The 26432-nt window shown below is 40.7% G+C and overlaps 3 protein-coding genes across 5 annotated transcripts in view; 2 read left to right on the forward strand and 1 right to left on the reverse strand.

Annotated features, from left to right (window-relative positions):
* Positions 1-6121, forward strand: part of spire1b (spire-type actin nucleation factor 1b) — a 46957-nt gene extending 40836 nt beyond the window's left edge. Inside the window, exons 12-16 of the mRNA XM_084052761.1 lie at positions 586-723; positions 851-921; positions 1034-1061; positions 3197-3570; positions 3844-6121. Of these exons, the coding sequence (XP_083908887.1) occupies positions 586-723; positions 851-921; positions 1034-1061; positions 3197-3570; positions 3844-4099 (867 nt within the window). The 3' untranslated portion in view covers positions 4100-6121. The remainder of the gene's footprint in view (positions 1-585; positions 724-850; positions 922-1033; positions 1062-3196; positions 3571-3843) is intronic.
* Positions 6122-7348: 1227 nt separating this feature from the next.
* Positions 7349-9609, reverse strand: LOC311042199 (uncharacterized protein). Of its 3 annotated transcripts, none has more exons than XM_084052779.1 (5): positions 9497-9609; positions 9152-9263; positions 8891-8935; positions 8197-8352; positions 7349-7556 (listed from the first exon to the last, which is right to left on the reverse strand). In XM_084052779.1, the coding sequence occupies exons 1-5, from the start codon at positions 9557-9559 to the stop codon at positions 7357-7359; spliced, it is 576 nt and encodes a 191-aa protein (XP_083908905.1). In that variant the 5' UTR covers positions 9560-9609; the 3' UTR covers positions 7349-7356. The 3 variants fall into 3 exon arrangements, with proteins under 3 accessions (XP_083908905.1, XP_083908904.1, XP_083908903.1); XM_084052778.1 differs by having other exon boundaries at positions 8200-8355; XM_084052777.1 differs by having other exon boundaries at positions 8197-8355.
* Positions 9610-14549: 4940 nt separating this feature from the next.
* Positions 14550-26090, forward strand: rnf144b (ring finger protein 144B). The gene is made up of 8 exons (XM_084052774.1): positions 14550-14842; positions 18076-18349; positions 19024-19128; positions 19988-20048; positions 21208-21421; positions 22208-22352; positions 22630-22719; positions 24801-26090. Exons 2-8 carry the CDS (start codon positions 18176-18178, stop codon positions 24960-24962), a joined length of 951 nt encoding a protein of 316 aa, XP_083908900.1. The 5' UTR covers positions 14550-14842; positions 18076-18175; the 3' UTR covers positions 24963-26090.
* Positions 26091-26432: the final 342 nt, after the last annotated feature.

Consider the following 26432-nt stretch of genomic DNA (forward strand, 5'->3'; position numbering starts at 1 on the left):
GGAAATGAGAAACACACAGCCCAATGTGTTGGTGTTGCCATGGAAATTAACTGTTTTGTGTGTGTGTGTGTGTGTGTGTGTGTGTGTGTGTGTGTGTGTGTGTGTGTGTGTGTGTGTGTGTGTTTTGTGTGTGTGTGTGTGTGTGTGTGTGTGTGTGTGTGTGTGTGTGTGTGTGTGTGTGTGTGCGCGCGTGCGTGCCATGGAAATTAACTGTTTTGTGTGTGTGTGTGTGTGTGTGTGTGTGTGTGTGTGTGTGTGTGTGTGTGTGTGTGTGTGTGTTTTGTGTGTGTGTGTGTGTGTGTGTGTGTGTGTGTGTGTGTGTGTGTGTGTGTGTGTGTGTGTGCGCGCGTGCGTGCGTGCATACGCACATGCACACGCGCGTGTGTAAATGGAAATGAGAAACACACAGCCCAATGTGTTGGTGTTGCCATGGAAATTAACTGTTTTGTGTGTGTGTGTGTGTGTGTGTGTGTGTGTGTGTGTGTGTGTGTGTGTGTGTGTGTGTGTGTGTGTGTGTGTGTGTGTGTGTGTGTGTGTGTGTGTGTGTGTGTGTGTGTGTGTGTGTGTGTGTGTGTGTCTGTGCAGGAGGAGTTCTGTTTCCCTGTGGAGTGCTTGTCTCTAACAGTGGAAGAGGTGATGCACATCAGACAGGTGCTGGTCAAGGCAGAGCTGGAGAAATTCCAGCAGTACAGAGAAGTCTACAATGCCATGAAGAAGGGAAAGGTACGCCTAAGCACTTATTGTATACCAGTACAGCAATTTTCTGATGTGCCCGTTTGAGGGGGAATAATGCAAACATTTTATAATGTTTTTTAACATCTTCATCCTCTTCTTGTGCTTTGTATTGCAGCTTTGCTTCTGCTGTCGAACCAAAAGGTTTTCCTTTTTCACTTGGTCCTACACCTGCCAGTTTTGCTTAAGGTAAAATATTGCGTTGTTGGATTGTTGTAATATTTCTCCCTGTTAATCCAAACCTACTTGAGGACAGTACATGAATCTTTCTCATTCAATGTTCCCTGGTTCCTCCTTTTAGGCCTGTGTGTTCGCAGTGCTGTAAAAAGGTAAGTCATCAAGCACATCTTAACATAATCTTAAGTGGAGTATGTAAAATAAGTGTAACAGTGGTCTCTCCAGCTCTTTAGTAAACAGAAAATACATTTTCAGGAAGGGATACCAATTTTATCCAATCAGGAGAGAGAACTCATGCAAGATAGATACAGGATAAACAAGATACAGGATAAACAATAGAAATTTGTAGCGATGAAACAAATAAATTAGCAGTCAAAATTGGAACTGGAACACTATACAAATTAAGCTGATAAATGATCTTTGTGGGGTTGTCTCTCCTTGTTGGATACAATTGTTATCCTGACCTGGAATTTTATTTTACTAAAACTAAAGTTTACTAAATAATAATAATAATAACTTTATTTATATAGCACTTTTCAAAACATAAGTTACAAAGTGCTGAACAACAGTAAAAACATAGCATACACGATTAAAAAGTCTTATGGACTTGACATAAAAGCATTCAGTTCAGATAAGCAGTAAAAACATATCTGGTAATTAAATAAGTCAAGGAGCATGGATAAGGAAGAAATAATATAACATAAAATAGGTACTAGATAGAAAGACAGCACACACAAAACAGTTATGGCTGATAGGGGGATCTAGGGGAAGGCTTTCCTGAATAAGTGTGTTTTTAGAAGTGTTTTAAAAGATGTCAGGGAATTTGCTTTCCTAATTTCCACAGGTAGGGCATTCCATAGTGTAGGTGCTCGGGCAGAAAAAGCCCGATCACCTTTTGTGACTAAATTAGTTTTGGGGACTATTAGGAGGGCCTCCTCAGAGGATCTTAGGCTACGGGGTGGGTCATAGGGAGGCACCATATCTGTGATGTATTTAGGGGCAAGACCATTTTGGGCCTTAAAAGCTAATAAAAACAACAGGAAGCCAGTGGAGAGTTGCTAAAACAGGGGTGATATGGGCACGTTTTCTTGTATTGGTCAGAAGCCTGGCAGCTGCATTTTGCACCAGCTGCAGGCGAGAAATTGTTTTGTGGTTTAAACAGGTGTATAGACCATTGCAGTAGTCCAGACGGGAGGTTATAAATGCATGTATGAGTTTCTCTAGATCTACAGATGACAGGACAGACTTAATTTTTGCAATTGTTCTGAGTTGGTAAAAGCATGATTGTACAGTTTTTTTGACTTGGATATTGAATGAGAGATCCGAGTCGAAGAAGACACCTAGGCTCTTGGCGACCGGTTTTACAGCACTGGACAGGCTGCCCAGGTCGTCTTTTAAAAGGCTAGTGAGATGTGGGGGACCAAAGAGCACAATCTCAGTCTTATCTGAGTTCAACTGGAGGAAGTTTTGTGACATCCATGAGTTTATGTCAGCGAGACAGGCCCTTAGACCATCTAAGCTTCCTTTGGTTGGGGATTTGACCGGGACATAAATTTGCGAGTCATCCGCATAACAGTGGAAGCAAAGCTTGTGCCTGCGGATGATGTGACCTAGCTCCAGCATGTAGATGGAGAACAGGAGAGGTCCAAGAACAGACCCCTGTGGGACACCACACGTGAGAGGGGCTGAGGGGGAGGAGGTGTCACCAGAGACAACGGAAATAGTTCTGTCACTGAGATAGGAACGCAATAGTTCAAGGGCGATTCCCTGCACGCCAACCCATCTTTTCAGGCATGTCAACAGGATGGAGTGGTCGACCGTGTCAAAGGCCGCACTCAGGTCGAGTAGTACCAGTATGGCACAGTCACCATCATCGACTGAGCGTAATAGGTCATTAGTTACCTTAATAAGGGCAGTCTCTGTGCTATGGAGAGCCCTAAATCCAGACTGAAATTGCTCAAAAATGTCATTATTGTTCATGAAAGTGATTAATTGAGAGGAGATGAAAAAAAGAGCTGGACAGATGGGGAGACCCCTGTTACTGAATAAACAATCTGTAGCAGTGATTACTGTTGGAATATAGCGCTTAAATATAGAACAAAAACATATCACTTACACCCCTTTCAAGCCTGATTATTACGTCATTGCACACAGCACATGAAGTACTGTATAAATAAAGCCTTATATCCAGAGTGAACAACACAAGAACCAAAAGATTTTTTCAAGTCATGTGCATACAGCATAATGAATCAATGAGATTCTCATTTGTGCTCTCCCACTCTACCAGATGCGGCTGCCATCCAAACCCTATTCCAGCTTGCCCATCTACTCCATAGGCTCCACCAACACCCTTCCCAGGGATAGGTTGGCTGCCATGTCGGCTGTAGGAAAGGGATTGTCGGTGGCCAGTGGTGAAGGCTCACCAGGAGTGCCACGGGCCTCAGGGGCCTCTTTTGTGAGAGGCTCACCAGGAGTGCCACGGGCCTCAGGGGCCTCTTTTGTGAGAGGCTCACCAGGAGTGCCACGGGCGTCAGGGGCCTCTGTTGTGAAAGGAGCGACTGCAGGGCCATCTAGGGGAGGTGGGGAGCTATCAGGAGATGGAGTAGGTGCTAAACCCTCCACTAGCAAAGAGCGCCCCAGCATTCAGAAGACCATGTCCAAGTAAGATCACTGCCCTGTATTATACATTCTTTTACAACAATACATGGATCGCTGTTCTTTATCTGTAGTATTTGTTCTTAATGGCGGCAGCATTGAGTGTTTCTATGCTCATTTGCATGTATGGCAAAACATATTTGTTGTACAAAGCAAATAATGATAACGTAGTATGTCCATGTGGGTTTGACTTTAAGATGGAAAATAAGCATTTTTATGACGTAGCCAAACAAAAATACAACCAGCCTTGTGTTACAGTACTCCTTTCACCTCCATCAGGTTGTCGAAGCATGGCTCGCTGAAATCTCATGAGGAAATAGAGCTTCCCCCAGAGCTGACGGAGGACTGGGCCACCATGGAGGTGTGTGTGGACTGCAAGAAGTTCATCCACGACATTATCTCTTCCAGCAAGCACAGCCTGTCACTGGCCACCAAGAGAGCACGCTTAAAACGCAAGACGCAGTCCTTCTACATGTCCTCTCCTAAAGGGAGAGAGGAGTATCGCCCATCAGAGAGAACAATCAAGGAGATCTAGAGCTCCTTATTCTTCTATCTTCCTCCATCTTTCTTTCTATCTCCCTCCATTTCTTTCTTTCTTTCTTCTGTCTCTCTCTCTCTGTCTCTCTTCCAACTGCCTGCTGCATCTACATTATATGGCACAATTATGAAGACTCAACACTGGAAAGGATTTTCTACTATGATCAGGTCTATGTACTATATTGTACATGTCTAGCTCTTTTAGGATAGACTTACATGTGGACCGTGGTTGCCAATGGCGAAGTTTGTGGACTGTGTGGTCTTGTTTGTGCGTCCTGATCGTAGTACAGTTCCTCTAGACAAATGTATGAATATGGCAATCTTTTTCTACAGCATTTTGTTTTCTCTGTAAGATAGATGGTCCCAAAAGCATATACTTTTATCAAAACGGCTGTTGAGACAAACAACATAGTGTGACGGCCTCAAAGAGTGGCTTCTCTCCCTCACAGTGGCACAATGGAACGGTTCTCCATGAGTCTTCACCCATGGAGAAAAATAAAATAAAAAAATCAACGAGCACAAGAGAAAAGACTGATGTGTACTTGAATTCCTCAGGCAATGGCTCCCTAGCTAAAGGTACAAGGTTTACATCTTGGAGTCTCCTTAAACACCAGGGGCTGACCATGACAGGGAACAAAGCGATGGCTTAATGAACATACGGTACTGTATATAGAACAACCACAACTGTACATTTATTTTCAAAGGGTTTTGGTTTTGTATGATGTATATACAGTTCATGATGCATACATTTTTGGTTGTCTTCTATTTACTTTGGCCTTTTTCCCCCTGTTTTTGCTAAATATGCTCAATGGTCTCCCTCTGCGGTTTACCTTAACTCATCATATTATTGAGAGGAGTTGTACACACATTTTGTTTGTGTCCTGTTTAGGAAACAAACAAAACTCAGTGTTTCCACTCATTAGTTTGCCTTTGTTTTAAAGGAGAGAGGTGGGGGGGGGGTGTTATATGCAGATTCAGTGCCATAATTCATTATTCATTTGTGTTCATTCGTTACCCAAAGAAGCCTTTTTTTCCCTGTAAGTGTACATGCACTGCTCTTGCAATAGAATAGGAATGAGATAACACGCCAGTTCAAAGGCATGCTGCGTTGTGTGTACAATCTTCTGTTCTTTGACTTGTCTAACACTATGCTCCCAGTGGCCAAACAATGATGGGGAAAGCTTAGTCAGTGGAACGCTGTATATTGGAGATGAGGTACAAAGTGAAATGGAAACTTATACTTTCAACTAGAAGCACAACTTGAATTTCATTGCTACTTTAAAATGCCACTGTCATTTTTGTTTCCTTTGCAAATGTTCAAATGCAGTCTACTTGCATTACATTAAACGGTATAGAAATAGCAGGGATGGATTGTTGCTTGCCTAATAGGCTACAGCAGTATTTTTCAGGGTATGAAAAAGTAGACAGGATTTGACTGGGACTAATGGAAAATGTAGAGTCAATTAGACCCTCCAGGTCCATTCTATTTGAGGTTCATTTGCCAAATTGCCAAACATATCCATATCCTTCACCTGTAATTTTAAAGGCATCAAATAATGTTAACTCACTCACTCCCCTGGCTGTTTTAAACATAAAGCTCACAATAATGCCTTTTATGATTTTCAGTACGCTGTGATCACATCTAATTTTCCTCATCTCCCTTGATATTTCTGCCTTAAAAACTCTCTTTTGTAATCACAGTCATAATATGAACACAGTCATCTAACTACTGTACATACTTTTGTTTACTACCATTTGTATGTAGGTCAGGTCTGTTTTGGCTTGATGATACCGTGACAACAATTCATTCAGAGTGAAACGACTGTGGTTTTTGTTCTCGTAGAGAGGGGAATCCAGCTAATGTACAACCCCAGAGAGAGAGAGAGAGGGGGGGTGAGAAATGCATATGAAACCGTGAGATGTAACAGCATTCATGCATGTACAGTACTATGGTGTAGCTTGTACCTTCAATCTCTTATCTTCTGGCTGTAACTCCCTACTGAGAATACAACAAATGATAACTAAAACAATAAAATGTAATGCAATACCCGACACCTGCACGTATTTGATTTGTTTTCTTTGTTTTAATTGTTTTGAAAATAAAACACTTATTGTCACTTTATACAAAAGAATATACTTTATTGTAACAATATTCTGCAATAAAATGTAAAATAATATATAATATACTCCACAATAAAAAAACAGAATCTCAACAAACTGAGAAACTGGGTAATAAACAGTTTTGAGGTGACAGTTTGTATCTACATATTAAGTTTTTCATAAAATACATATACAATTCACAATATATCAAAGCTTAGACTTTTTTCCATTTTTATTTATGTAATTTCATATAACTGAAATTATATCAAATAAAGAAAATAATCAAGAACACTACTAAGTAGCTACCTTATAGTATTATAAGGTGGCCTTTGGCCATACATTTTTAAATGACCCCATTCTTTACTCATGACATGTTAAAAAGTCACTTTTGTACAAACTTAAACTATTTCAAAACATTCTACACATACTGCAGATATATGTATAAAACCATCCATTACGTCTTCCTGGGTGGTATGGTTCTGTCAAAGAGCAGCATAGTAATAAAAACAGCAAGGAAGAAAACACTGCAAAAATCTTCTATGGAGAAAAGGATGGTACTGCATTGAAATGTCAGTGTTTGCTTGCCCCTAATAAAGTCTATTTTAAGACGGTCTGTTTGCTCCAGTACTGTTCTGTTTGATTCTCATTGTATTATTCTAAAAGCATCAGGCTTTCATCATCATTACAACACTGAGGCAAAGAAAATAATCGATAGTTGCTTGCAGCCCTATTTCTTTAACTGATTAGACCAGCTGCATCACTCAATGAAAGTACATAAAATTCAAGTATGACCTAGCATTTTAGAAATGTCTATTTACATGATCCTTTATGAACATTACATTACGTTAAACTTTGCAAAAGGAATAACTCTGCAACACCTCCTGACTGCTCCTGACTCAATGTCAACATGTGTGTGAGAGTGTACAGCATGCTGCAACATGGGAAAACCCTTGAATGATGACATTGCTTTGATGATGTTGCTTTAGGATGTAATAGTTACTGTACAGTTACAGTATATTACAGTATGAAGGGAAGTTTGTTTTTGATAGCAAAAAAAATGTTTGAGACATAACTGTACTCAAAGTTTGCTCATTTGAGGAGCAACATTGCAGGGATCTGTAGGCCTATGTGAAAACACTTTCTCAGCAGCACATATCAGTCCAGTGTACTTTGTTCCTCTGTTGTAGTTTCTGGCTCCATTTCATATGGCTGATTTACCTCCATGGAGTTGTTGTCTCCTATGATGACACAGTTGAGGTGAGAGCCATAGATGTGAATGCTCTGAGGGTCTGATGGTGGAGCTGGAACAGTGGTCTGGGGCGCCACCTGCTGCCCACAGCTGCACCTCGTCAACTCTAGAAAAGAAATGAACAAATTATAGATTAAATGTGTGATTTATTTTCTCCTTGGGTTTGCCATAGTTATTAAGTAATCTTGATAACTATGGCGTAAATTGAGCCAAGCAGTTTTATAGGGTAAATTCACCGTGTAATAATACACTGTTGTACAGTGGGTAACCGGAAAACTCGCCCCAAAACACACTTGCCACACTTTTCTTTTGGGGACCGCTCGCCCCCTGCGGTTCTTCTGTTCTTGTATTTGTTTTACTGAGGTTAAGGTTAGGAATAAGGTTAGGTTTAGGCATAGTTTTACTGAGGTTAAGATTAGGAATAAGGTTATATTTAGGCATAGTTTTACTGAGGTTAGGTTACCTTTAGGAATACCTGGTTCTGAGGTTGCCAGATTTGACCCAGGGCGAGCGTGTTTTGGGCCGAGCGTTCTTGTATTCGTACAGTGTACACTACAACATTTCACATATGAGATATTATTATTGTATTGTTGTATTACAAGTTGACTAATGTTTATTGACTTTTGATTGATTTTTTTCAAATCTTTTCACATTAGGCCAATAACGTAACAAGGCTACAGCATATGACTGTCACCTGCAAGGGCAGTGTGGCAAATTAATATGGACTGAAAAATAGGAATACCCACCACCATGCACTTGGAGCCCAGAAGCATGCAACAGAGGCTGACTTTCCACTACTGCAGACTGGTAGTTCCTGTTCCCAATGATGCAACTGGTCATGGTGGTGTTGCTGATGTTAACAATTAAGGTTGTAGGCGGGGGAGCCATGGAAGTCAGGAGACCTGCTGCTCATGATTATTATGATAGTGGAAGAGAAAGGAAAAAGGGAAGAGACTATGATAATGGGAAGTTTCTAGTTCCACAACTGAGAATATGTTTGTCATTGAAGTTTCTTGTAGTTTCCAATGTAGCCATGGTTCACATGACACTCGTCTGTCACAAGCTGTCATGTTTCAGGGCTATTCCCAATGATATGCAGAAATCCTGCACTGTAGTGTAGACTATAAACCAGTAGCTTTGGATATAGGTGAGATGTGTGTGGGCTATGAATTATAAAGATGCAAAGATTTATTGTATAAATCCTATCGTTTCATTTTTAAAAGACTTTTAGAACATGTTGAATATTGCTATATTATCTTACAGGTTATTTTATACTGATCTGACAACAATTTTCTATGTAAAGCATGGTGAAGCCCAGATGGTGATGTAAACAATAGGCCTAGGATTTTAAGGATTATTACAATAGAGGTATTATTTATTTGCATAGTACTGTAGTAGTAGTAGTAGTAGTAGTAGTAGTAGTAATAGAATAGTGCTCACCTTGTGTAGGTGTATCCTCCAGAGGTTGGGGTGTACGTGTTTGAGCTTAAAGGAGGTAGAAAGCATGATAGCTTGAGTTAAATTACAGTATATTCACTGTTGACAAATGTTCATAGTCTAAACTAAATCTGGTCAATATAAAACTATAAATGAATCCTCACGTTACAGTATCACAGAATGATTGATAGATAGATAGATAGATAGATAGATAGATAGATAGATAGATAGATAGCCTAATAGTAACTGGGTTGTTCTGTTTACCTGTACAGCAGTGTATGACATCTTGACTGAGCGAAGGACAGCACATCTCCAGTGAACTGTAGAGGAGCTGACATGCACTCCTTCCTTTTCTCAGTAACAGCTGGACTACTTTCTGCATGTCCTAAGAAAATGAAAAATGTCATGACTGTAATCCTCACAGCAGTATAGAAAAGACACCAGCCTCATACTTATATCAATACGCCTTTCATTTGCTTACTAACTTTAGGTCACATATAGACCTTAATCTGAGCATTTACGTCGTACATATCTGCAAAACAGGATTGTACAAATGCTAACACTGTATGAATAATGGTCAAGCAAGCATGAAGACATCAGCATCAGTACCTGACATTCATGCTCCTTGATGGTGCTTGTGTCATTCATGGAGGTCTCATACATGGTCTCCATCAGGCAGGATGGTCTGGACTCACCAAGAGTATGTGTTTGAAGCTGCAGGGTTTTGTCTGTGCCATGAAAGGAAAATAAATAAATATATAGCCCTAATGTTGATGGTATACTTGACATTATTTGTCGCATAAGGGTTCAACAAGACGTAGTGGGACAAGTGCTGTGGAATTTCAGCCTCTGTAACTTGTTAATAAAGCTTACACTACTCCTGCACTGAGGCTCTTCAAAATGTAACCTGTGGGCCACCAGATTAGGTCTGTTTGCAAACTACCTCAGTTCACACTGGAAGAAGTTGAAGTAGCCTACATGTACTGTAAAGCTACCTGGACATCGTCAGTTTGCACTTTGTATGCTATTTCATCATGAGCATTTTCAAGGAAGAGAAAGGCTATAGGTCTACTACAGTTTCTAGCTTGGAATCCCCATCCGTCATTGTTTGGCAGGTTGTCCACAAACTCACACCTACAGTATACACAGAGCGAGTAGAAATGGTGCCATCTCAATAATGAGCATTAGTGAGGCCCAATTAGCCTATATCAGTGGTTCTCAACGTTTTCAGGCCACAACCCCCCAAAATAATCATATATGAACTGGGACCCCCCACCCCGACAAGCACTTGGAATTGTAGGCATTATATTTAGTTTGACTCGCTTCCACAGATAAATATTGTAAAAAATAAATTGTTACTTCAATGTCATCTGGGGACCCCCAAACATCATATGGGGACCCACCTGGGGGTCCCGACCCCAGGTTGAGAACCACTGACCCATATGAAGATAGGGATGAAAATGGGTCAAGTCAAGTGCTGAATAGAAAATCTCTCTCTGGGATGTATGTTTGTTTCACTTTTGACATACAGAAAATATCTGTCAATGTGAATTGAAATTTAGAAAATACTCTAAACGTCTAATAACTCACTTTGATATTTCCTTAACGTGCACTGACCCGCATTTCTATTTTTCTTACAAAGCCTATTAAAATAACGGGAAAAGTCTTACCAGATATGACAGCAATTTCGTTTAGTAGCATTGTTGTTGTTGTTGTTGTTGTTGTTGTTGTTGTTGTTGTTGTTGTTGTTGTTGTTGTTGCTTAGAATTCATGGTCAAAATGTCAGTTACAACTCCATCCTCGTAATAAATACAGACACGTTGAGACAACAATCCTGCTGCAATAATAGAAACATTTGCCTTTATATACTGTAGCAAGCAAGGAGAAGGAGGAGCTAGGGTTCGAAACTGGGGTTTTCCTCCCAGAAGTTTGACAAACCAATAGAAAGAAGGGGGCTTCCCTGCAGTGCATAGTACTGCATGTGTAACCTTGCATCACCAGTCTTTCCTCCATGTGCTGTGGTGGAAAGTAACTAAGTAAACTTACCTCAATTTTGAGGTATTATTTACTTTACTGGTCTGGAGTATTTCCAATTTTCAGTACTTTTACTTCTACTCCACTACAAATATTATGCTTTTACTCTACTACAATTATTTAAAAACTTTAGTTTATTATTACAAAACCACTTCAGACCTATATTAGCCCTGAAACATGACTGTCATACACTTTGTGAGCTTGTGGGCATTGTGAGCTTGTAGATCGGCTATTTTCAAAGGAGTTTTATACATTTCATGCATTTGAAAACTTGTGAAATGGGACATTCTGCATAATGAGTACTTTCTACTTTTGGTACTTTAAGCACATTTTGATCGTACTTTTATTGTATAGTAAATTTTGAATTCCGGACTTTTACCTGTAACAGAGTATTTTCATCCCACTGCAGATCCTTCACAGAATAGGCCTAGGCTAAATCTTTGGCCATGAGTATCAAAGAGTTTTGATTCTAATTTTAAGCAAATTTCAGGAGCCCTGTTTGAACTTGAGAGATAGTTGTGGTTGCAAGTGTGCAGGTGTTAACATTCTTTGCTTGGCTTTACAATTTGTGACATTTAGCTGTGTTACGTTAACATGCATGGGTTATGCACTGTGTACATGCATAGCATTATTGCTGAACATCCCTAAACAAAGTAGTAGTAGCAACTATTAGCACCATTCAGGTGTTTTTTTTCTTCTTTTTTGGCAGGTCGACCCCCAGTGAAGGCTGCATTATCCGGGGATGTGCCCAGGCAAAGTATTTGCAGACAGTTGTGTATGACAGTGGTTCTAAAACTTTTTCATGTCAACGCTGCATTACCTGGGATGTGCCCAGGCAAAGTATTTGCAGACAGTTGTGTATGGCAGTGGTTCTCAAACTTGTTCATGTCAAGGACCCCCAAATTGATACACATTAGCCTGTGGACCCCCATTTGAAAATATATGCCAGGGACCCGTTAGAGAAGATTTCAAGGACCCCCAGTTTGATATGCATGAGGCCATGGACCCTCATTTGATGGCATTTTTTATCTGTGGAAGCCCAATCTACACTGTAAAATCAGTGTTCATTTAACTCTGAGAGTTATGGGTCCATTTGGTTCCATTTGTACACTGTCTGAGTTACAGACACATAAGGGTCTATTTGGTTCCTAACTATCTATCAGTTAGCTGGAGACCCCCTGGAACTCCCTTGAACAATGGTGCAATGGGGGTGCAGTGGAGGAATCAGGAATGATGTTGGTGATGAGTTGTCCTGGAGATGTCTGTTTCTTAGGAGAGAGCACCACCCTCTGACCATCCCTGGTCACATAATATTCCTAGACCAGTCACCGTCCTAAAGTTGCTAAAAATGTATGGGGGAAATGATCAAACTATGATCAAATAATATATTATTTTACCAATAAATAAAATATATCAAAATGTTGCCAATTATTACAATGCAAAGAAGGAATGAAAATAGGCCAATGATCATGTAATGACAGAAATACTTTGGTGTTGAGGTGAAAGCTGGGGGTGGGTCGTCTTCCCATTGAGGTACTGAGGAAGCAAGTTGCCTAGAGGCAGAAACATCAGTCATAGACATACTGTTGATCAAGCGTAAATAATATTAAGCCATAAAATGTATTTACTTGGCTAGCATAGGGCATTTTAAAATAGGCCCATCTCACATTATCAAGCCAATGTAGCAAATATCATCATTTTAATTCCGCAGTGAGCACTTTAATAGGCCTACTACTGCATAACAAGTAGCTCCTCTCGACTTCCTAAGGGGTAACTTTCATACACTGCTTTCCCCTGCTACATGGCATGGGGGCAAGGTGAGCAGTGGAGGAATTAATTCTGCATGGTGCCAATGCTTTTAAGAGCACTGAGCAGGCTTATGTGATGGTGTCTAATTAGTCCAATAATGCAGTCCAATAAACTTCCAAAACAAGGAGTATATATCTGATTGCCGTCTATGTGGTCGTGTGTAAACTTCATGCAGGGCCACTGAAGTAGGCCTACGCCAAAGGGTGGAGAAACTGTAGCATGCTTAACCTGTTGTGCCCTATAGGTTTTTGAAAACTTCATATACTTATGTCCAATATTCAGCTTCTCATTTCTGACTAACTAACTAGACTTCACTTGGATATTTGACAGACATTCAGATTCTACCTTCTCAGCTCATTGTATAACCCTGAGTGGTTCTCAAGCCTTTTCATGTCAAGGTCCCCCAAATGAATATGTAGCCTATATGTGGCCGCAGACCCCCATCAGAAAATACTTTGTGCCAGGGTCAGGGAGGGACCTCTATACAAGATTCGTCTTGTTAGAATGTTGCCCATTTTTCCAAGAATGTTTTTAAAATAGTCATGTGTTTAAACTGATTTTGATGCTACATTAACACATTTTGCTGGGTATTCACTGACTTAGTATTCACTGACTTATTATTAACATTATGGCCCTGGCTGCATATCAGTGGGTTGTGTAACACCCATGGTCACTTACCATAAAGTCTGGGTTGAGTTGTCCAAAAATTAAGGATATTTTCTGGTGAAATTACAAATCAGAAGCACAGCAGGAGAATTCAACTAAATTCCAGAGTGACGGGTATGCTTCCCACTGTCTCTGAGCATCCTGCTGCAGATCCACTGATGGGGCCTCCTAGGTCCATAGGCTCAGTCAGTAATAGGCTACTGAGTACCACCATAGATTGATTGATTGATTGATGTACTTTATTTAGTAAGACATGAGAACAGTACATGACAGTACATAACAGTACATGGAAGTACAAATTCACAATACAAGGTCTACTAAACTGGAAAGCTCATTAAGCACTAAGCTTGTTTAAGATGAGATCCCCATGCACACAAATCATGATGACATATAAGAGACAGACATATAGATATACACGCTACTATACAGAATGTCATACAATCAGTTTACAGGTTACTGGTATGAAAAGTGAAAAATATGTACAAAAGAAGAAAGAATGCTAGATATATATAGTTATGAGTACAACATCCACCCTAGACTGGGATCAAGTTTGGGTGGGAACTTGTTTTCCCTTTTTTCCTCACAAATCTTTATCTATAACAATCATTACGTACAATACAATACGAAACAAATTCAATACAATATGATACAATACAAACACAAACAGCAAACACAAACAAAGGTATTATTAATACAACAATACAACAACATCATCAGAGCCAGGGGGAAAACATTAAAAGCAAAAAAACAGTACATTAAAAATGTATGTCAGTCATAAAAATATAACTAAAAAAATAAGTGTGGGTGAAACTAGGAAGGCTTTCTACCCATAGAGTTAAAAATACCCCCCCCCTGCTGGTGGTGAGGCAAAGTTACAACATTCACCCACCTACATCTCGCGATAGCATCGCAAACAGATCTACAAGATAACAACGTGCGACGACGTTAGCTTGTAGATCTGTTCCTTTCGGCAGTGCGACACCGTCGTACCACGCAATACGGTCACAAACTAACAGGGACTCCCTCTTTCTTTGGTGTTTTGCCCAGGTGGGCGTGGCTATATGCCTAAACCTAACCGTAACCTCTCAAAAAATATGCCTCAAAACCACGCCTACCTGGTCCAAACACCAAAGAAAAGGCTCCACCGTCACAAACAAGCAGCGTTGCGGAGGGATTGGACATTTTTAGCGTTACATTACATTTCCCCCTTTTCAGTTTTCACTTCGGGGCGTGTTGTAGAAAGACAAGAAGCACAGTGTAGTGTGTGTTTGTGTGTGTTTGTGTGTGTACATGTACTGGCAACAACAGACAGCAGGGTTTATTTCGTCCAGTCCACTAGACTAGTGTATCAACAGATGTGTGTGTGTAATGTGTGTGTCACAGTAACAGCACTGCGGTACCAGACAGAAGGCTGTGTATTGGAACACAGTGGTCAACAGGAGAAAGGTAGGTTTAAATCCCTATACTCTTGTGGTAGGTTATGTAGAACACTGGTAGTCTAGTTCTACCAGTGTTCTACCAGGTCTTGTAGACCTGGTAGAACACTGGTAGTAGAACACTGTGTGGAACACAGTGGTCAAACTGGAAAGGTAGGTTTTAAATCCCTCTCCTCTTATGGTGGTACTACTAGACAGGCTGACTGCAACGCCCGTCTATGCCTGTTCGCATGACGGGCACATCATCATCATCTGTGTCATTTTCCTTCATTTGGAAGATATAGTAGTGAAATAGTGTATGTATGTCACAATGCGCCAAGCAACCTTGAGATGCAGTTACTTACCCGGGCCGGGTATGTATTCAATGTGTAACAGCATGTCATGACATGCTGTGACACATTGTATACATTCGATTAAATAATATGTGCATCTCTTGAAGGCATTCTGCTACTTGATTCTTATATCGCAGCATGACGGATGTGTATATTTATTCGGAATTTCAGCAGCTTAAAATTGGTCACACAGTCAGTGGGACATGCTGACAGTTTGTTGGGGTTTGGGCTAATATGTGTTTGTTGCAGTCACACAGGTGGGTCCAACTGATGACATTGGTGTTATTGTTGAGAATTAAGAGATCTTTTGATTACTCGACTCCTCACAGATACTGAAGTTGTGTCCTGCTATCTTGTTCAAATGCAGTGCACTACACAGGGCACAGGAACCAGAATCTCCAGTGAAATGGGGGGAGAGAGAGAGATGTAAATTACACACTCAACAACCAGCACACAGGCACAGCTGTCTCCTTAACAGTGGTCCTCTGTGTGTTAGCAGCAGCACAGTAAAACCCTGAGTGTCACACTTAGCTCTGAGAGAGTACAAATGGCCCGGAAGGGTTCTCCACATGGGTGCGAGGTCAATTTGTACACACTCGGAATTAAATTAACACTGAGGAGTTTAGCTACTGTGTATTCACTGGGCTGATCTGGTTCCCCATTGCTGCTTATGTGGTCATTGGTCAAACAATGATGCTTTGATCCCTGCGGCCGGAATGTGATTTAGACCTTGATCCACGGGGAATGCCAATCACTGAATGGTCAGCAACAGAACTACAAAGCTAAATTATCTGGACACACACACACACACACACACACACACACACACACACACACACACACACACACACACACACACACACACACACACACACACACACACACACACACACACACACACACACACACACGCACACCCTTTCGGTTAATGAGTACCTGTTTGTACGATGATGGCATCAGCAATTTTGTCATTGATGACGGGCTCCGAATGTGGCCTCTAACTCTCGTTTTTGAATGGCCGGCATCAATGACATGCCTCACTACGGTGTCATCATTTGTAAACTGTCAGTCTTATGTTCTCCCAACAGTTTCCATGCTATTTGAAAAATAGAATGTATAACAGCCAAGAGACAGTCAAGAGACTTTCCTTGGTGGGCATATCGGTGTGGTGGCAAACTCACAAACAACACTGTTGGTCAGTGTAAGATAATCAGCATTTATGCTTTCCTTATTTCTGTTAGCAGTTCTGCATGGGCAGGGTAGGGCTGCCTGGCCAGCATACAGCACAGCATATCCCTAATTCATACTTTGTTGCACAACGGTGTCACTTATTGATAAAAATTCAGAAAATCTGTAATTGTTGGCGTATAAATTAGGCATTAGCCTACTAGTAGCATTATAAGATGATGACGCGGTACCCTGTCCAGCTGTCATTGCAGTGCAGGAGGATACACCATGACAGTGCAGAAATACGTTGTGCATCGCCAGAAGGACTCAAGTCAGTCAGAGGTTTGCACGTGTGAGCTGTCACAAATCGATCGTACAGGGTAGAAGCGTGCTCACTGTACATTTACAACAGTGTTGTTCACTATGCTTCTATATAAAGGTTGCCTGCCAACTTTAACAAACCTCAGCAATAGAGGACATGGAGTAGGAGAAATAAGGTATGATTATAATATCAACAGCTCTGGAGTAGGGGAAGAAATAATGGATACAGGCATCCTGCAGAATGTGGACGTCACCGTTTCCTGTGTGACCCTGTTCCGCATGCACCCACTGTTAACGGGTGCATGCTGTTAATCCCTTTCAAATCCCAGATTATGGCTTTATTATTTCTCATGCCTTTTGGGATTGGATACAACCAACGACTGGATGATGTGGTCTTTTCTTTCAGGGCCCTTTAGCTGCTGACAATATCATCTAGGCACCACCACATGCTTCCAGACCCTTCCAGCAGGGCATACACTCTATGTGAACACATTATGTGTCATAACTCTCTATACTAGTTAGCCACTTGAACTATTATTGAATCTATAATACTTAGTTGCCGGAATCCTCCAGGGGTCTATACTAGGCCCCCCTCCCCTTTGCCGTCTACACTAAATATCTTTTCCAAAAATAGCCAAACTACAAGCTCACAATGCGTCGCAACCTGTGAGCTTGTACGTCTGCTATTTTTAGCAAATGCTCACTCCAGGATAGGGGTGCTAGGGTAGTTTTTTTTTTTAGTGATTGATTGATTGATTGATTGAATAAATACTTTATTTAGAAGTTTGCAGAAAAAAGCACATGAAAGTACAGTTTAAAAGGAGAAATAAGGTTCATGTGGTTAGGCAACATGATGTGTTGAACAAACGTACTAATAATACAAGTGTGTATGTCTCGAAAAGTAGATTGCCATGAATCTACAGTTTTGCCCTTCAGATCGATCGAAGGACCAAATAATGTACCGTGAGCTTAAAGACCTGATACATGCGGTCTTTACTCTGGTGAAATGACTGTGTTTTATGCTAAAACAAGGGAGTCAATGTAATACATGTTTCTGCTGTAATTACACATGATGACACATCATGCATCACTCATGGATCAACTGTGACTCAGACGGCAAGTAATTAGATGTTGGAGAAAAGTTAACTCATCAGAGGTTGGGAACCAAGAGGGACGGGTTCCCAACCTCCTTCCAGGAACTCTGGATGATACATCTCATGGCAATTATGTTGTCTGTTGACACAATATCTGTAACCAATAACAATCATACAATGTTATTACAACTTACAGGAGGCTGAAATATAGTCGTATTCCACAGTAATAGCCATTGTTCTTTGGGACTCAGATTAGACCAATTTGATCAAATAGAAGATAAAAGAGAAGATGACATGGTATGACTTTCTTTTCCCACTAAACTTTGCAGGAACATGGATGCTGCTGCTCCCCATCCTCTCCAGCAAAAGGGCTAGGAGGAGCAGCCACCACCACCGGGCTGCACAGACTGAATCCTCCCTCTCTCCACCATGTCTACCAGCAGTCCCACCCACCAGATAGCCAGGGACTCGGCACCAGGGACCCCCATAGCCACTGCTAACCCCCAGCCTGGCCCAAAGGTCTACTGCAAGCTGTGCCTTAGTGAGCACCCGTCAGCAGCTACCAGTAAACTGCACACCTGCAACTGTGTCTTCTGCACACAGGTAGGTAGACCAAGGCTGTGGTCGGATTTTCAATAAAAATACAACCCTGTATTTAGCTTTATTTACAGCTCTGAGGTCTAGCATGTACATGTTGTTAGGTTAGGACAGACGGTTGGAAATTGGATTGGAAAAGATTAAAATTAATAAATGTTGAGATCATTGGCATTCAGTGGTCTGAGAGGTCTACAGACTACCGGTATATCTGTTAAAAACAGAGCATAAGGATTTTGTCTGCTAACCTCAAAATTGATACATTCTTCAATAAAGTCCTCTAGATTTACAATTTGCAACTGTTGTTTGTTTTTGTTTTGAGTTACTTATATTAATAGTTCCGTAGAAAATGTCACAATATCAGGTAGGTACTTTATTCATCCCAAGGAAAACCTATTAAGCAACTGCTGTATTATGTTACAATATGTGGTCATGTAATCTATGTTTACGCTGTAAGCCAACATTCAATTCATTGACTGGGTTCCTTGGTCCCCTCCTCTTTTCCCTGTACACCAAATCTCTGAAGCCAAAAATAGCCAATCTTCCACCCATCACATAGCACCGAATAGGAACGCTAGGGTTCATGTGGTTAAGGAAGACACTTTATTGAATACATTATCTTGGTAAAATAAAACAAATGCATCTGTATATTGCTAATGCTGTTGTTCCTTTTCTGTGTCCAGTGTTTGCAGCAGTATGTTCAGCTGGCTATCAGGGAGGGTGGAGGTGCACCTGTCACCTGTCCTGACATGGCCTGTCAAAAGCCTGGTGCTCTGCTGGACTCTGAGGTATGGCCTGTTTAAAGCCAAGAATATGTAGGCCAAACGTGCACCCCCAAAAAGAGTGCCAAATGCCAAGGAATACAAAAATAGCTTTGGAGCATGAGCATGTACAAACCTGTCTCAAATTAACACAAATCTTTGAAGCTACATTGAATTAATTATACCAAAGATGCTGAGTCAGACAGGTTTTCCAGCTAGAAACCCTGATCCTTTGAGAATCTGTATGACAGTGGATATACATCTTTTTGTCCCCTTCCTACTGTGGCTTAATTGCTGTCAAAAGAGTGTAGTGTGCTATGCATTCACCATTAAGGTAACTCTGAGGAGAATTGTTGTTTAAAATAAAAATAAATGCTGTAATGTCAGCAGTCATTAGATTGAAACATTTTGAAAGTGGAACTGGTGAAATACCCTTGATACAATGTGTTATGCATGTTAACTTCAACACTTGAAGTTCATCATATTTAGCTATGGGAAAACCTTCTTCTTAGATTGAGGATATGCCCTGTATCATTTCTGTCAGATTTATCACTTACCCCACTCTCTCCAACTTTTAACATTTTTCAAAGGACCTCTCTGAACATGCAGTTCTTTACAGCACATTGGTGCCAAACTAGTACAAGATACACACTGTGATACTAGCATTAACTGATGTTGGCTTTAGCAAACAGGCCTGCCAGCCATTGCAATATCTGGTCTTGCATAATAAATGCAAACCTCACTGTGCCGCTTGACTCTTTGTGGCCCCTTTAGCTAAGAACCAACCCAACAACCCTTTATTTGCTAATATTAATTTGTTACTGCTACTAATGTGTCCTTCGTGAAATATAAGAATGACCATAGCTCGCTTCCTCTGTCTTTGCAGATTTCCAGTCTGGCCCCAGCAGATCAATTGGAGCTATACCAACGCCTGAAGTTTGAAAGAGGTAGTAGTATAAAGTGTAGTAGTATAGTAATGTTAGCACACTGTTGACTGGTGAAAGACACTCGGCTATTTCAGGCTTCACACTCACTGGAGACATTGTGTTAAGCAATCCCACTGAATTCTGAACTTTACATGCCTGGCATATTGTGGGGTCACTGAGTGCCTCCCACCCAGCATCTTAACCTATATAAAACATGACCTAAACTCAAGTTTAGACCCTGAACCCCACTGAATATCACCACAACGCTACAAAACAGTGGTTTCTAAATTGTGTGTTACTTTAGATATTAAGATAAATTGAGGTGATGTACTGTATGAATTGTAACTCTGTGTGACTTTACCATAGTAGCTTGTGCGTTGTTTGTGAAGGAGAATAATGTATCGCTGTCTGAGAGAGAGACTGTAGACATTTACAAATTGCATTCTGCATTTGGGTTTGTCCTGAGGCTATTATCAGTAGCACTGGTGGGAAAACAATACACAGTGAAACCAATAATAGTCATTGTTTGCGCTGGCCATAAATCATAAGACATGATATTGGAAGCAGTGTAAAGTGCAAAGTACAGGCTGTTTTGTATCAGTCCAAGCTGTTATGGTTCATAATACATGTATATGGGTAGAGGGAATCTGTTAGCAAACCATCATATGCTTTAATATTTGTATTGGTTGCAAAATATTTATCTTTCCTTAAATGCTGTGACAAGAACATCTGAGATTATCTCTCTTAATTGTTGGCAAACCTTCCTCCTCTCCAATCCTTCCTTTTTTGCAAGCTGTTGCTGTTTAAAGCTACTGTAGTTGTTTTTGTGGTATTTGTTTTTTGTGCCTCATAGAACAACAATAGTCCTGTAATAATCTAATGACAAATGTTTTCATTTGCATTTTTTTCTGGGAGATTGTAAAACGAATTCAAAAGCCCTGAAAGTAATTAATGTCACTGCATCACTAGCACTGAATTTCATTAAAGTGAAAAATAAATGTAACTCTCTTTTATTTGAAATAACAGTGAGTTGTCCCCTAAACATGGAGCAGAGGTACAACTGCAAAACATTTGAGATTTGGCACAGAAGAATGATTTGATGCTGTCTCTCAAAGACGCAATTCCAACTTCTGCTCCAATGACTGCTGAAGCTGCCATTTAATTCTCCTGGCTACTGTAGGAGTACAGCTGGACCCCAGTAAAGCCTGGTGCCCTGTGGTCGAATGCCAGGCAGTGTGCAGTTTGAGGCCTGGCACAGAGGGTCAGCCCACTTCTGTGAACTGCCCAACCTGTCACGCTGTCTTCTGCTCTGGATGCCGAGGGCCATGGCAGGACGGGCACACCTGTCCTGAGCGCCAGCCCATGATGTCACACTCGCCCTCCCATGAAAGCAGGTCAGTCATCAGTCACAGCTCCCTGCTGCCACAATCCCTCAACTGCACTTTGAAAATTATATTGTGCTGAAAGCAGGACAACAGTGCACTAATTCAATACATTATGTTCTCTGTCTCCTAGTTGCCTAGCAGACATTCAGAGCTGAATAAATCATTTTGTTTGCTGTCCCAAGATAAATTTGTATGTGGCTCAGTATTCGTCAGCAGTGCCCTCAATCGCCTCTCTATATTTCACGGATGTAGTGCCATGGCCATGCCAAACTGACTGACTGAGCTCAGTGGCGAAGTACCGGGTTTCCTTGTAATCCTATTGTTTCTCTGCCAATAAGAGGATAGACATTTGTTATGTAGCCTTTTGTGCTGTGCACTTGGGCCGCTTAGATTTTTTGGAAAAGTTTTAACATTTTAGAATGAGAAGGTACGACGAGGGATATTATGGGCTTTGGATTTAGGCTTGAGAACATTACATGGCTTGGGGTTTACATGTGGTTTTAAATTGGTTTTCCCATATCAGTTCATGTTTGTTTATTTTAAACACTGTACAATACTAAAATGTTTGTCTTCGGTATACTTTTGTGTCCCAAAATAGTTAGCCCACTTCACACAAGTGAGCACTTACTGCTGCTAAATAAAGATGACCGGCCATTCCTCTTGAGAGCACTGGGGCCCTCATGCCTTAACCCTTGCTCTTGTTTTGGTTCTTTCTACCAGTCTCTCTATCCACTATCATGTGTTATATCCAATATCCTCTGTAATTGCGTCCTCTGTCCATTCATCTGTCCACAGGGCCCAGTCCAGTAGTGATTCTGACATGCCAATCAAACAGTGTCCTATGTGTGCCATTTACATAGAGAGGAACCAGGGTTGTGCCCAGATGTTGTGTAAAAGCTGCAAACACACGTTTTGCTGGTACTGCCTGCAGAATCTGGATGTGAGTGTTCCCTGACTATTATACCTGTATACTGTGATTATCACAGAACTTGTTAGTGAGAGGTTATAACATAAATAAAGATCGTATGCCTTGATTATGTATGCAGCCTTTGCTGTATTTTATGGCTTAATGAAGCGTACTGTATATGGCAAACGCAAAACATTAGCTCTCATTTACTGCTTTACTATCTTTGGTCTGTGTTGGAATGCCCTTGGTGATCACTGTGGATACTGCTATCAGCCTGAGTCTGAACATTTGTGTTTGTTTGTACTTGCAGGGTGATATATTCCTGAGGCATTATGATAAGGGGCCATGCAGAAACAAGCTGGGCCACTCCAGGGCCTCTGTCATGTGGAACAGAGCACAGGTGAGGTTATTGTATATAGTACTGTAGCATTCTCCAAGGCAGAGCAATATGTCTGCCTGTCAGAGTTGTCTCCACCAGGCCAAGATCATGTTTTCGCCCCTAACCGTGTGTGTGTCCGTCCTTTCATTGGTGTGTGTGACTTGTGTAGCTAAATCACATCACTGGACTGATCAGCGTCAGATATTGCATGCACACTCCTAGAAGGCCAAGGAAGACACTCCACCACATATTTCTCAAATCGGCCACATGGTGGTGCTACAACTGGCCACTTTACACTTTGGCCTTTAACTCTTGAACTGTAGATATACAATCAAAAAGAAAAGAAATGAGAGAGAGAAGAGACTTTGCTGACATTTATCTTGTACAGACACGCACGCACGCACGCACGCACGCACGCACGCACGCACGCACGCACGCACGCACGCACACACACACACACACACACACACACACACACACACACACACACACACACACACACACACACACACACACACACACACACACACACACACACACACACACACACACACACAGAAATAATGTTTGATGTGCTGTGATGAGATACAGTATATGTGGAATGTTAGTAAAGGTAGCTGGTAGATCAGCATCAATGGACCACATGGATGTGGATAACATCACAATGTGTTATGCTTTTAGCAGAGCTTTTTTGACTGTACTGCTGTACTGTTAACAAACATGTTAATGAAATTGATGAATCAATCAGTCAGTTCTTTTTAATGTGGTGTTGGCTTGTAGATCAGTTCTTTGTGGTGTATTAGCTTGTAGATCAGTTCTTTGCTACACATTTGTTAGCTTGCAGATCAGTACTTTGCCACATGTTTTAGGTTGTAGAATAGATCATTACTTTGCCAGATATGTTGTTAGTTTGCAAATCAGTACTTTGCAACACATTGGCGCTTTTTCCACCAAAATAACTTGTAATGAAGGATACGTCATCAACGGAGGGCATTAATGCCTGCAGCATAGAGATAGATAGACCAATTATTAATTTACCCTGCAGGGGAATTTCAGTCATCATTAGTAGTTACATGAAATAAACCCCAAATAAACTTTGCACAGACATTTGAAAGAGAACCCATATTGTAAGATATTTAAGCTGGCAATCTGTTATGAATGGGTACAGATTATCGAAGGTGGATATGAGGCTGATTTGGGTGTTAGCCACACGCGTCATTTGGATAACTTGGATTCGATGATGTGGAGCTGCTTTGTTAGGTCTACAACACATTCATGAAAGATTACACCCCTAAGAAAATGTATATGACATACATTTATACTCACACTTTCATTTTACATGAGCGAGATGAAGATTACTGTTGACAAGAGACTTTGTTTTATAATACATGCCTGTGCGATTTAATCTTGACACGGTAGGTTGTATCCTACTAAATGTTACATAAAAGAAAAACAATACAATGATTGACAACACTACTTTATTCCCTGAGTGGTAAATTACAATGATGAAGAGTGCTCACCACATGTAGCCAAACGGCCCAACCCGAATAGTGTTAGTCTATCAATTGATTGTTACCACAAATTAGGGCTTTATATTTGATTAACGGTACGCAACGTTGTCCCAGGTTGATAAGACTAACAACATTTTTTTTTTAAATTTCTGTAACCATTTTTTGTTAGGCTATTGTGGACTATTTAAAGATTCATTTTAAGTATTTACTTAAAAGTGGCTTTCGCCATTGTTTGCAATTGTTCTTCCAGCCTGTAGAATATAGACACGCCCACTGTGGTTCCCAATTCAGGGCAAGAAAAAACTAATATTTTTTTTGTTCCAGTTTCGAACCAACTTTTCGGATTCAGAATCGGAACCAATTCATTTTCAGTGGAAAAACACACCGGTGGAAAAGGGATGATTGTCAGTTGTTGATCAGTTCTTTGTGATGCATCGTTGGCTGGTAGATCAGTTCTATAAGACACGTTAGCTTGTAGATAAGTTCTTTACGACACTTTATTTGCTTCTAGATTGGTTTCTTTTTGGCAAGTGACACCGTCGGAATATAAAATGGTAAATTGACGTTGTGTTTTATTGTGCCCCTCCACAGGTGGTGGGTATCCTGGTTGGAGTCAGTGTTATTGTGTTGGTGACTTCACCACTTCTCCTGCTCGCCTCACCCTGCATTCTGTGCTGTGTGTGCAAACCCTGTCGAGGGAAGAGGAAGAAAACTAAAAAGGACCTCAGCCAGCCAGACGCAGGCGCATCATAATAAAACAGCGCCCTTACTTTCATTGGCCGAGACCAGAACCATTATCCTATGCCACCGGGGGGGATTGTAGAATGTCTTCTTTTTTTTTTCAGGGTGTAATTGTAATATGGATAAAATGGACAAACCTACGAAACACTGGAACGCTTTTGATTCACAGAATGAACTGCAATTGTTTTCAGATGCTTAAGCAGTGGGGCCATTGAACTTTCTCAAGACCATTGTCATGGGAATCAATGAGCAGAGATTTAGAGATTTCACAGCTGAAGACACGTGAGAGTTCTTGGGACAATGCTAGTGATGCAGTGACATTTATGTAGGAAAAATGGCACACAGGGTGCCAGGGCATGAGCTGAACCTAGCCCTTCACTCTGATATCATTCTCGAATGACATGTTGAGAATGGGGTTCAGTACACATCATCACTGTACACTTACCAAGTTGTTTAAGAGGCACAAGAAGCATTAAGTAAAAGTGACTTAGAGACTTTCCTGGACAGAGTCTTGATTTTGCCCATCTCCCAAACTTGCACAGACACATGCAGTTCAGTAAAGCCTGATTTATACTACGTTGTATGATTGTGTTGCTTGCCACACCAAGGGACACTGTATGACAAAGTATGAATTAAGCTTAAGACTTAAAACACTATCCTCATGTGCCAAATGTCATGATGCCAAACCAGTCTTTGTTAGGTGCACAAGTGCCTCACCCTACAGTGCCTGGTATTTGGTGGTATTTGTTTTGCCTTCTATTTTATCCAGTTTTATGCAAAACCTTGGGTGGTGTTGGAAACCGTTTATCTTGTGTAGGGACAAAACTCCCTATATGAAACGGTTTCAATGTGAGAAGGCAATGTCATCATATTGTGCACTGTATTATGTGCTGGGTAAACGTTATAGGGCTTCAACCGTGCACAGGGACATACTTTAAGTGTTTGATGTTTTCACCTGGCATATGTTCCAGACCAAAGGCTCTGATGGATTATATGTATGTGTATCTGTTGTAATGAGTGTAAATATGTATTTATGGATTATGTGTGTATGTACGGTGTCCTGGTATCGTTTCTATTTCTCTGTTGATGTTTCTGCATCAAATATTTTATAAAAGTGCCATTGTAATTAAAATAAACATATTGAACATGCAATAACTAGTAATTCGTTTTTTTGCACATTTATAAAATACTGTATGTCTGTATATACAATAATATCTATCTTTTATACGCATACTTACAGTATACCTACGGAATATAAAATTTATATTTTACGCATATGTAGCCTACTGGTAGGCTATATATGCGTGTGTGTGTGAAGTAACTTAGTGCATGTAGTCAAGTACTGTACTTTAAAAAAAAAATGGAGGTACTTTTACTTTACTGGAGTATTTCCAATTTTCAACACTTTTAGTTCTACTCCACTACCTCTCAAATATTGTACTTTTACTCCTACAATTATTTGAAAGCGTTTAGTTACTAGTT

Source organism: Gymnoscopelus microlampas (assembly GCF_963454915.1).
Source record: "Gymnoscopelus microlampas genome assembly, chromosome: 3".
Classification (NCBI taxonomy): Eukaryota; Metazoa; Chordata; class Actinopteri; order Myctophiformes; family Myctophidae; genus Gymnoscopelus; species Gymnoscopelus microlampas.

What these genes read in the sequence shown, in the direction of transcription:
- LOC311042199 (XM_084052777.1), bottom strand. Translation starts at nt 9,559, where the DNA reads ATGGAGACCATGTATGAGACCTCCATGAATGACACAAGCACCATCAAG. An exon ending in TCAAGGAGCATGAATGTCAG is followed by an intron (nt 9,264 to 9,496) that starts GTACTGATGCTG and finishes TAGGACATGCAG; the next exon opens with AAAGTAGTCCAGCTGTTACT. An exon ending in TGTCATACACTGCTGTACAG is followed by an intron (nt 8,936 to 9,151) that starts GTAAACAGAACA and finishes ACCTCCTTTAAG; the next exon opens with CTCAAACACGTACACCCCAA.
- rnf144b (XM_084052774.1), top strand. Translation starts at nt 18,176, where the DNA reads ATGTCTACCAGCAGTCCCACCCACCAGATAGCCAGGGACTCGGCACCA. An exon ending in ACGCCTGAAGTTTGAAAGAG is followed by an intron (nt 20,049 to 21,207) that starts GTAGTAGTATAA and finishes TGGCTACTGTAG; the next exon opens with GAGTACAGCTGGACCCCAGT. An exon ending in TCATGTGGAACAGAGCACAG is followed by an intron (nt 22,720 to 24,800) that starts GTGAGGTTATTG and finishes GCCCCTCCACAG; the next exon opens with GTGGTGGGTATCCTGGTTGG.